The 12,083-nt window shown below is 44.4% G+C and overlaps 1 protein-coding gene across 1 annotated transcript in view; it reads left to right on the plus strand.

Moving 5' to 3' along the window:
* The first annotated feature begins 5,482 nt into the window (after nucleotides 1–5,482).
* LGR5 (leucine rich repeat containing G protein-coupled receptor 5) overlaps nucleotides 5,483–12,083 on the plus strand; it is an 81,873-nt gene continuing 75,272 nt past the window's right edge. The window contains exon 1 of the mRNA XM_056847310.1: nucleotides 5,483–5,703. Within this exon, the coding sequence (XP_056703288.1) occupies nucleotides 5,483–5,703 (221 nt within the window). The remainder of the gene's footprint in view (nucleotides 5,704–12,083) is intronic.

The following is a 12,083-nucleotide window of genomic DNA, read 5'->3' on the forward strand; positions in this document are numbered from 1 at the left end:
AAGCTTATCAAGATATTTCTTTAGGAATCCCACAATGGATACAGAAATATTTGAATGTTGCAATTGCACATGGATAAATATGCATATTGAAGAACTGCTCTGCAGTAGTTGGTACACACTCCTTGGGGATTGTTTTGTGCCTCATGATAAATTAGAGATCTGCAAAGGTGCCAACTTTGCTCTCATATAGATCCTAGTAACACTATCACTGGGCCCAGCAACATCAGCCATACTACCGCAGGTTGATAGTCCTATTCATCATCTAACGTGATTTCTGCCATCACATGCCAGCAATGCCCTTCCACCATTTACATTGGACAAACAATTCAGTCCCTGTGTCAAAGATTAAATGGACATAAGACTGACATCAGAAACCACAACATTCAGAAACCAGTGCGGGGACATTTTAACCTTCCAGGACATTCAGTTGCTGATTTAAGTGCAGCAGTTCTCTTCCAAAGGGATTACAAATGGAGATTAGAAAGAGAGACTGCTGAATTAACAACCAGTAATGAAACTCAAGACAATGCATTCTCCTGGATTGAATAGGGACCTGGGACTCCTGTCTCATTACCAATGCTGATTTCTCCATGCCTACTACCCCTCTGCATATCACACCTAATCCAATCACACTGCTAATGTCATTTACTTGTGCTTGACATTTACATGCTATTGACGGGCGTCCTAATTCGCTCTTCTGTACTTAAGGATAGATAGACTCACATTCTAGCTGTATCAGAAGAAGTGAGATATGACTCACAAAAGCTCATACCCTGCCAGAAATTTTGTTGTCTTTAAGGTGCTACTGGACTCTTGCTTTCTGTAGCAGTAGCTACAGACAGACTAACACAGCTACCCATTGTAAACTAGAGATCTGACTCAGATCTTTCCAGATGTCAGTTGACTTTTTCTTCTCTATGTTCCCTAGCTCTAGCAGTTAGTGTATGCATGTATCTTTGATTTTCCCCCTCAGATAACCTACATCCCACCCCTTTATTGTCCTGACAAAGTTACAAAGCATTATATTCTTATAATAAGTCTGAAGGTGGGAACCAAATCCAGGATCCACATATATTTATTTTATTTATTTATTGAGATTTCTATCCCGCCCTCAATCCCTGGCAAAGACAGGGCTCAGGGCAGGTAACAACAATCAATTACAATAATACAATAAAATCACAATTTAACCATTAAAACTCCTAAAACATCCAATAATTTAACCATTAAATTCTTAAAATATACAGTAATATTAATATACCAGATGGCGCACAAACAAATCCTAGTAGCCGCTGAGGACCTGGTAGAGCAGACAGTCCCCCACATAATTTAATAGATGGATAAGGTGGGGGAGGGGGTTGGAAGGCCAGCACAGATGACAACCTGTGGCTGCCCTCAGTTGTAGGCCTGGTGGAATAATTCTGTCTAGCAGGCCCTGAGGAAATCTTCAGGGTCCCGCAGAGCCCTGATATCATTAGAAAGGGAATTCCACCAGGCCAGGACAGCCATACTCTCCCAGGGCCGGAGACTACCAAAAGGTTGGTATTAGTAGAACATAATGTTCTTTCTGGGGTGCACCAGGAGAGGGGGTCCCGAAGCCACCAATATAGCCAATAAGGTATGTCATAAGAGCTCCGAAACATTCTGACTGAATGTACTAGAGGCATGCACCACTCATCATTCTCCTGATACACATGGATGCCATGTTATCTAAAGGGGGCAATGTGTGGGTTTTGCCCACCCGTGCAGCATCTGTAAACACTTATACCAAAGCCTGATTTTTCTGGGTTCTGGTTCATATCTACTGAAGCTGCAAATCCATGCATTGCTCCTTGCAGACAACATGGGGACTGCCTGTAACAGGAGGATCTCTGTGTAGCTGCCTGCCTCCCAGTACATGAGACTGTAACATATGAACAGGGCATTGTTTCCAGCCATAGACAAATAACCAATGAATCCATATGACTCCAAATTGCCATTCCCATTAAATGGAAATAGATTGACAAACAACTGACCCTTGACAAGTCTACAAAAAGCTAAGCTTTTTGAATAATAATTTGCAGACTACTTTCAATGATAATATTCTGACACTTTTATGTCTGTGTAATTCCTCCACTTTAGGAAGTGGAAAATTTGGTGGGCAAAAACTAAGTTCTGTTCTAGGTCTAGTTACGTCTAAATGTAATTTCTGACTATCTTGTCGCTATCACACACAATGTATGAAACTTACTTATGATAAGCCTATGAGCTTGATATAACAACAACCTCAAAACCACACTGGCTAATCTGTCACTAACTAGATCCAATCAATGCATTGAATTTGTTTACTTTATTTATAGTCCACATTTTTCACTGAGATTCAATGTATGTAATGTTGTGAGACAGCTGTCTGATTAGCATGCATGGGTCTATAAGTAAGGGTGCATTCCTAAAGAGGAATGTTAATGTTCCTTAATGGCTCTAATTTCTCAATGAGACCTAATTGTCAGGAGATGGTTTCCAGAGATCTCTCTTGTTCAAGGACTCATTAGAGTTTGGAGAAGGTCTCTCCTATGCACAGTAGGGGATGGGTTCAGGGGTAAGTGTGAAAAAGGACAATCTTGGGATCTGGGTCAGAGAAAGAAGCAGAGAGAGTGAAAGCCATTTGTAGGGCTGTCGATTTGGTTCGTCCCGAACCCCAAAACAGTCGAATTTTCCCCGATTCGGCAGTTTCTACTTCGGATAGAACCGAAGTCAAAAAAGGCAGGAAAACGACAAGCCTAACTCGGCGAGTTCGGGCAGATGGCGAAGAAATTTGTACAAATTCGGAGCCCTCAAAGGAGCATCCTCCTGCGGCCAATCGGTGGCCAAGCTGGGTGGTCTTCTGGCCAATCAGTTGTGGGTGAGTGTGTGAGCCTGGCCGCTGCGTGGCCCGGGGAGCGAAAGAAAGAGCATCTGTGTATATTTGAGATAGATCCCCATGGGGGTGTGTGCACATTTTTTTTTGTCGGCTTGCCTTTCAGTCAGACTCCCGTGCCGGGGTAATGGTACGGCCCAACTGCCGAGGCAACCACAATGGCCTTCTCCCAACTGCAGTTCTTGGGAGAAGGCCATTGTGGTTGCCTCGGCAGTTGGGCCGTACCATTACCCTGGCCCGGGGGTCTGGTTGCCTCAGCAGTTGGGCCGTACCATTACCCAGGCCCGGGGGTCTGGTTGCCTCGGCAGTTGGGCTGTACCATTACCCTGGCCCCGGGAGTCTGACTGAAAAGCAAGCCGACAAAAATAAATGTGCACATCCCCCCCCCCCACAGGGATCTCTCTCACACACACACAGACGCTCTTTTTCTCTCCCCGGGCCACGCAGCAGCCAGGCTCACGCCCGGGACCCTCTAACCCAATCTTTACAAAACTTGGGGGTTCTTGCAAGAAGAGTCCCCTCAAGCTACCCTGAAAGTTTGGGACCTCTACCCCCAAAAATGCCCCCCCTGGAGCCGCGGAAAGCCGCAAATGTGCTTTAAATGGCTTTATTTGGCCGAATTTATTCCCGAACTCTGAATCGCATGCCGAATTGCACGGATCCGAATCGGGGGAGTTTGGACTTCGGCATTTCCCGAATTAAAATGGGCCAAATTTTGCCGAATCTGAATTTTACTGAGTTTTTTTTTTCCAACAGCCCTAGCCGTCTGGTCTGGAAAATGAAGCTTGTTACAGGGTTAAGGATTTGATGTGGGGTAGTGGATCTGCTGCCTTGTAGGATACTCTGGATGTCTCCACCTGTGTTCTACTTAGAAATAAAGCACACATTGCAAGAACAATGATAGTTTCCTGTGCTTTCTCTCCCCCAAAGGGAGCTAAACCTGAGATCTTCTCTGGATCTTCTCACTGCTTAGAGAAGACTGGCATACCTATGCAAATCTTTGTATTTGTATACTATATTGAAAGGAGAGAGACAGAGGTGTGTCTGTGTAAAGTGCTGTCAAGTTGCTGTACTTGGTGGTCCCCCATTCAACTATCAAACTGCTTAGTTCCTGAGAACTGACAAGATCAGGCTATACCATATCATTCCACTGGAAGATGTTCCTTTTACAGGGAAATAATCCCCCTGTAAAATGTTAATTCCACAAGGAATGTTAATTCCAGGAATGTTAATTCCGTCACCCCTCATGAGTTGAGCAACTATCATATGTAAAGCAAGCCCAGTTGGCTTCTTGATGTTTCTCCCCCTGTCCCCATTCCTGTTTGGATATAAGAGCCCCCTTCCCCAATCACTGTACCTTTGTATTGAGAAAGGAACCTAAGGCTTCACTTGCTGACTTTGTTTCTCATGCATTGTTAAAGGCGCCCTCTGTTAGAAAATAGGTGGAAACCCCAGTAGTAATCTTCAGAGACCTACCATAGGCAGCGGCTGATTGCTTTTTTTTTTTTGTTACACCTTCCACATAAGATCATCACTGTCATAGATCCATCCTTTCTTCACGCTCCCTCTCTCCAGCCGTTCAGTTCAACAGAGACAAGAGAGGTTGTTTTAGTCTCATTTACTTTCAATACCTGGGACTCCCCTACCCACTACAAGTGTTAACCAGCTGGATATACTTAGAGAACGGTCTCTGTACCTTTTTTTTTTTTTTTAAATTCTATTTGGATATTACACAACTACATTCCACTGTACTTCGTGGCCCTTTGACCCGGCTGTCCCCCACCGACCCTCCCTCCCACCATCTTGTCCCTACAGGTTTGCCTGTGCCTCATTTCATCTGAAGAAGTGGGCTCTGGTCCACAAAAGCTTTAACGGGGAACACATTTCCGTCAGTCTTTAAGGTGTCACAAGACTCCGGTTTGTTTTCACTGGGCCTGAGGGAATTCCTGTGCGGGGCGAGAGGGAGACGCTCTCCGTCACGAGCGACGGGTCTGAGCGGTGGCCAAGCCGGCCCCTTCCCCACATTTGGCGCCAAAGACTGCAACACCGAGGTCACCAACAGCAACCCCACGCACACACCCCTCACCCAACAGGGCGCGCCTGCGCTCCCCGCCGGCGACACCAGGCCAAGCCCCGCCCCTTCGCGAGCTTCCTGGCCCGCTCAGCCCTCCCACAGGCGCTGGCAGGAGCGGGGCGGAAGCGCCGCGACGGGCAACGTTCGGGCGACGTCAGCGGGCGCGCGCGGTTCAGACTCCAGCCGCTCTTTAAAGCGGCGGGTAAGCGGAGATGCCGCCGCAGAGAGCAGCAGCGCGCCAGCGGCGTCCCCACTGCGCCGCAAGGTCCAGGGGCTTCGGCGGCGGTGGTGGCGGGCAGCCTCCCGCCTCGCAGGCGCGCATCCCGAGCTGAGGAGGGGAGCCCGCGCAGACACACACACACACACACAGAGAGAGAGAGAGACACGCGAGCCCCGCTCAGAGCCGTCGGCGCTTCTCGGCCCCCTCCAGTCACCGCCCGGGGGATGACAGCGGCGCCCCCGGCCTGCTCCGCCAAGCCGCCGCGCCCGCTCCGCCGCCCCCGCGCCCTGGCACCATGGACACCTCCTCGGCGGCGGCGGCGGCCGCTCGCGCCCTGCTTCTGCTCGGCTGGCTGGGGCTGCTGGACGCGGCGCCTGGCCGAGGCGCGGGGAGGCGCCCCAGGCACTGCCCGGCCGCTTGCCTCTGCGAGCCCGACGGCCTGCTGCTGAGGGTGGGCTGCTCGGACCTGGGCCTGACGAGCGTGCCCGCCGACCTCAGCGCCTTCACCTCCTACCTGTAAGTGGTGGCGCGCGGGAGGGGCTCCCTTCGCCAGCCGCGGGAATCCTGGCGGTGGGAGGGGCGGGCGGGCGAGGGGAAGAGGCGCCGGCCGCCGCTCCGGGCTCCTCGGGGCAAGCGCAGGGATGCCCTCCAGCCTCCAGCCCTGCCTGGCAGGGATCACCCCCAAATTCCTATGTGCTAAGAAGTAAGTTGCTAGGAAAAGCGGAGGGCAGCAGGAAAAGAGGAAGACCCAACAAGAGATGGACGAAGCCCCAGCCCTCAGTTTGCAAGACCTGAGCAAGGCTGTCAAAGATAGGACTTTCATTCATAGGGTTGCCATGAAGCGACCTGAGGGCACTTAACACACACACACGCACAAGAAGTTAGTGAGGTTTGTGTCCCAGGTGGCAAGCGAGGAGACCTCCTGAGAATTCCATGCAACCCACCCGGGTTGCCACAGAGCAAGGAAGGTGGGCAGCAAATAAAAGAACAACTATTTCCTTTCCCTAGATTTAACAGCCACTGGCTATCTATCAACCGCTTCACCCTTTAAAAAGGGGAAATGAAATTCAATTTTGCCTTGACGCTAATAAAGAGAAAAGTTGCCACATCTCTCACACAATTGACCGATCTATTTGACAGCAGATAACTCAGTATCCGCTTCTCAGGAAGGGTCTTTAGCTGAAAATATTGTCGAAGGCTTTCACAGTCAGAGTTCATTGGTATACCAAGACCACGGTTACACAGCCCGGATAACCCACAAGAACCAATGGTCTTTAGCTGTTTTATCCAGGGAGTGATATATTTATTTCATGCAATAGCCAGTGAAGGGGGTGTCTAGTAACCTTATGCAAACAGGACAGGCATGCACCCCTGAAATATGGTTACTTCTTGAGATACTGGAAAGGTTTCCTGCAAAAACTGTGGATCTTCCTAGCTCATAAAGGTTTGTTTCATGCCAACCAGCTCTTCTGTAGAAATGCATGTGAATGTAGTTGCTGGGCTGCTAAGTGAATGTTTGTAACTTGGGATATCTGTTCTGTAGCACCATTCCAGAAGATGAAATAGACTGGAGTCTTCTTGTGGTACCTTAAAAACTCACACAGTTTTGTTCCATTAGAAACTTTCATTTTCTAGATCTTCATTATGTTGTCATTTTATGTTGAAGTATGAAAAAGAAATAAGCAGCAGGATCAGACTGTCATGAAATTCAGGAGGGTACAGGATAAAATGTAAAAGTAACACCTAATCAAGAAAAATACAGAGACCATTAAAAAACTGCTAAACTAGCTGACAGCTTTAATGGGTGTGGTATCCCTGGTTTTGCTAGAATAGCTGTCACTTATAGTGAAATAAAAATCCCAATCCCTGGGATTTAGTCCAAAGGAGAGCTGTATCAATGACACAGTAATGATCTAGATTTAGGGGGTGGTTCTGTAATGTTAAAGCAAATAGACACTTACATTGGTCTGCCACATTGTGGCACCAATGCAGTAGAGAGCTTGGGCATAGTGATTCTAGTGCAAATGTGGTACCTGGACACCAATGTAGAACTTCCAGTGCACTATAGATTCTTCAGTGTCTAACAAGATCGCACAAGTTTAGCCACATGTGAACATTTTAGCCACCATCATGAATGATGCCATTAGAATGCAGACAAGCCATGTTCCCATTAAAGCTCTATGCTCTATAGAGCAATCCTAATCAGAGTTACACTTCTATGATCAATGACCATTGACTTCGATGGATTGAGAAGGGTGTGACTTTGATTAGAATTGCACTGTTAATCACTCTCTTTATTACTTTGAAGAAGATTGCTGCACACTCAATTCTTTGAGGATTAGGATCCTTAGTGCACCTCTAAAACGTATTGTACTTCATGTAATATATTCACTATCAGAAGATACAGACTGTACAAGTGTGATATCTGGCAACAGGGATAAATCATCTGTCTGTCTGTCATGTACAAACAAACAGCATACGTATGTCAGTAGTGAATTTTGTGAGCCCGAGTGAAAAAATTACCATTGAGGAGTCTTATAGACCTCTGTATTGGAACATTTCTTTCATAAAGCATTTCATATAAGAACTGATGTATAATGTGATTATTTTACAAACAAAATATTATCCGTTGTGGCTTCTCGGTAACTTGTATGCTGTTAACACTTGCCTTATTTTAATGCGTCTTGAGGTAGTGCTGTGCAAATGGGGATCTCAATACAGAGTCAAATCCTTGTTCGCTTGGGATTCTTAGAACAGGAACTGCAGCATATTTCTTCGAAACAGAATTCATTTCTTGCATAAATGCCGTTAGTGTGTTGGTTTCCAAAAATTATTTGTTTAATCACCTGTTGATCATAAAATGGGATATAAAACATTTATAGACATGGCTATGCTATTAACCATTCAGAATAGGTACAATATACTTACACAAATGTGTTATATGATGTATTGTTTATAGGGTAATTAAAATGAGATAACAACAGAAACTTGATTGGACCTGCTGGCCATTATCTTTACCTTTGATCCTTGGGGCAAGGCTTTGAATTATAGAATGTGATTTAATTTTTAACTGATCTCTATCTAGATTTAGAGAGCTAAAATGGAGCAATTGTCTAAATGGAGCAATGGTTTCACAAAGACAGTTGTCTTAATAAGTGTCTTTGTAATGATATGATGATGGATCTATATTAGATCTATTATGTTTATTTATTATATCCATACCCTACCTGGCAACTTTGTCTTTGTTCTCTGCATTTAAATGTGTGATATTTGTGGTCTTGGTTCTTATTGGTTTTTTCCCCATTGCTGTAATATAATACAGTTATGAAAACTTTTTGCATTTCAAGTAGATAACATACCTTTTAATTGCTCCACACATCTGAGTCGTCAACTTAAAAGTATGCCCCACTGATTACAACGGAGCACACTTCCAAGAGTGTGAATTGAAGATCACAGATTAGACTTCTGATACATCTTATAAAACATATATCTGCTGCACATGACAACATGGTATTTTTTGTTTCTTCAGAAAAGAAACTACATTTTCCCTTCAGAAACCCTGTGTATTCCCATGCATAGCTGTGCTCTTAATGGGATTTCTCATTAATTTTTTCTTTTTTTTCTGGAAACATTTACCCATGTGCTGAAGACAAAATAGATTTTTATCTTCTTAAAAGCTGTAGACACATGGCTGTATAAATTGGGTAGTTTTTATGTGCATACAATTAATGTTGCATTCTCCAAATCATGCCTGTACAGAATAGTACAGTTTGTGAATAGACTAATATTTGGGCAATGGTGATGGGCCTGACAGGAGGGAAAAAGTGCTACTTTAGCCTAATTCAGAACATTTTTTTCCAAGACAGGGTGTATAAGAGGTTGCTCAATGAAATATGATGGAATATGCTGAGTTCTTAAGTACTATATTAATATGTTAAGAACTAGTATAGCATCTGGGGAAGGGATTTCTGGAATGGAGCAAATCACATGGATTTCATTTGTGCAATAGTGAGGTTTGAACCCTTCAGTCCATCTCTGACTGTTTTGGGTTCATGGTTTGCTTGGGTAGACACTGCATATTTATTCTTAATGCCCCACAAGTATGGGTACTGAGGGTCATAGAAAGGACAAATGCAACTGGAGATGATAGAGACCAGTTCCTGTGGGTGCCCAAAATTTTAAGGGTCAAGGGAAAATAAACTTGAATATAGTACAATTAGTAAAATATGAGACCTTGGTATATTAGACTGCCTTAAGCCCCTTGGTATGGGATAATGGCTTTCCCACCTCAGTGGGAATGCTGTATTACTATTTTGTGTAATTTTACGTCATTGATACTCATTAACTCTCAACTATAGTATAACAAGGTGTGAGACAGATAAGGGCATTTTTAAACATAATACAAAGTGATAAAGGTCCATTAAGCCTTAGCAGTATCATTTTATGACATACCATTTTATCACTCTGTTAGTAAACTAATCCCATTTCATTTTATTGTAAACTAATACCAATTTGTTTACTGTTTATAAAACTCATGTAGTCCAAAACCTTTAGGGGAAACATTAATACTAAATGAAGTTCCGTATCACTTGTTGTTATTAATCAGCAGCTTTGTCTTAGAACCACATTCTTCTCATTCAATTTAGAGAAATACATGATAAACAGGATGGGCAGAATATGTACCTTTTAATGGAAAGTCCTATTATACTGAACACCACATCTTAAGATAATCGCAGGCCAGTAGAATACGGCCACATTCAATGATTGCCCCAAGTAATTTCTGGTTTAGGGACCAAGTGGCAAGGGCACTTACCTACATTTTTAAAGTAGTTGATACAGGTCTCACTTGGCACTACATTTGTCTGTCCCATTGCAAATGTAAGACACATTTTTTCCTCATGTACTGCACGATCTTGTGTGCCTTAGGTCCTGATCCTAGGCACGTTTACTTTCAAATATAGCATATTTACTCAGTCATAAGTCTCGCTTCATCCAATGGAAGTTGTTCCTAAATAAGTGTGCACACATTTCAGTGTTAATTACACAAGACTGACCGACCTATAAGAACACAGAAGATAGGCTGAATAAAATCATATGCCTTGTGGTTGCAGGGCAGGAAATGTATTTCTGGGTAGTGTATTTGTGTCCTTTCAATCATCGTGATCAATGGTTAATGAAAATATCAGGTGATGCTACCCTTTATTATTTACTCTTTTGATTAAATCATTGTTTTCTAAGTTGTATGATGACATAGCTTTAGCACACCTGCCTTTTCTTATTAATGGCTAAAATATGAGCTGTAAGTAAGCCTTGCCCTGACCTGGATGGCCCAGGCTAGCCTGATCTCGTCAGATCTCAGAAGCTAAGCAGGGTCAGCCCTGGTTAGTATTTGGATGGGAGACCACCAAGGAAGTCCAGGGTTGCTGAGCAGAGGAAGGCACTGGCAAACCACCTCTGTTAGTCTCTTGCCATGAAAACCCCAAAAGGGGTCGCCATAAGTCGGCTGCGACTTGAAGGCACTTTACGCACACACAAGTAAGCCTTAGAGAGCCCCATAGAGTGGTAAGCTGCAGTACTGCAGTCAAAGCTCTACTCACTACCTGAGTTTGATCCTGACAGAAGTCGATTTCTGATAGCCGGCTCAAGGTTGACTCAGCCTTCCATCCTTCCGAGGTAAGTAAAATGAGTACCCATCTTGCTGAGGATAAAGTGTAGACGACTGGGGAAGGCAATGGCAAACCACCCCATAAACATAGGTCATTTATGCATGGTCGCTGTAACCTCCTTTATTCCCTGTTTCAGCCAGGATCTAACTTTTCAGTATGCATGATATCCCATTCCTTGGTAGCTTGATGCTGTTTTGATGCAAAACCAACCCAGGTCCTCCCACTCCTCTGTTAATCTGACTTTTCCCTCTCCCCTGAGCTCAGCCTGGCTCAAAGCAGCGTGCAGATGAGTAAACAGGGGAAAACACAGAAGATTGGCTTCTCTAACAGCCAATCACAAAGCAGTGTTTAAAGAGGCAGGGATTCAAGTGCTTCAAGAGTTCTTTCTGAGCAAAAGAAAGGCTTTTTAAAAACGAGGCTTGGATTCCCCCCCCCCTTTCAGATTGCTCCATTTTTTGTTCTTAAAATGCTTTTTTATTCTGCAGTTGGGTTTGGGGGGAAGGAAATCTCTTACGGTGAGCACTGCGAAGTAAGCCAATTACAGAGCAGCATTTAAAGGGGTGACTTGAGTTTAGGAGACTGCTTTTCTGTATTTATGTCTCGATTAGCACACAGTTTCACTCCTGATCATTCAAGCCAATGCATACAGTTTTCCCCAAATCAGGTTACATTAATGTGCAATGAACCCAGGTCCAACCAGGGAGATCCAACCCATGCATAAAAGGACATAGTTTGCCAATGAACATTGGGATGTGATGTAAAACCATGGGTTAGTAATCAACCAGTGCTTGCACCTTTATCCTTTTTTAAAAGTAGGCATTTAAAAATCTTGGATGCCACATGCTGAAAAACATTTTGAAATATTTTTGTAGAATTGATGCCCAACGATGTGATACTTATGCCCTATCAATGGTACGTATTTGCTACAAAGGTCTTACTGCAGCAGTATTTCAGCAGTTGGCATTCTGAATATGTTTTTAAACAGTGTTTTTAGGAATAGACATTACTGTGGTTCCTGTGTCAGATCAGCTGCAGTGTCACTGGCTCAGTCCTGGCATCATGTCAAAACACGGCTGAGGAAACAAAAGTATGGTTTGGTGTAATGTCTCAATTGACAAACTGTAGCTTGTAACCCCCCAACAAACCCAAATCATAAACTATGGTTTGCCAACCAAGTATGGTTCGGTGTCAGTTGACAAACCTAGTTATAGCCATTGCTCTGCCTGAAAA

The sequence above is a fragment of the Euleptes europaea genome, chromosome 3 (genome assembly GCF_029931775.1).
Source record: "Euleptes europaea isolate rEulEur1 chromosome 3, rEulEur1.hap1, whole genome shotgun sequence".
Taxonomy (NCBI): domain Eukaryota; kingdom Metazoa; phylum Chordata; class Lepidosauria; order Squamata; family Sphaerodactylidae; genus Euleptes; species Euleptes europaea.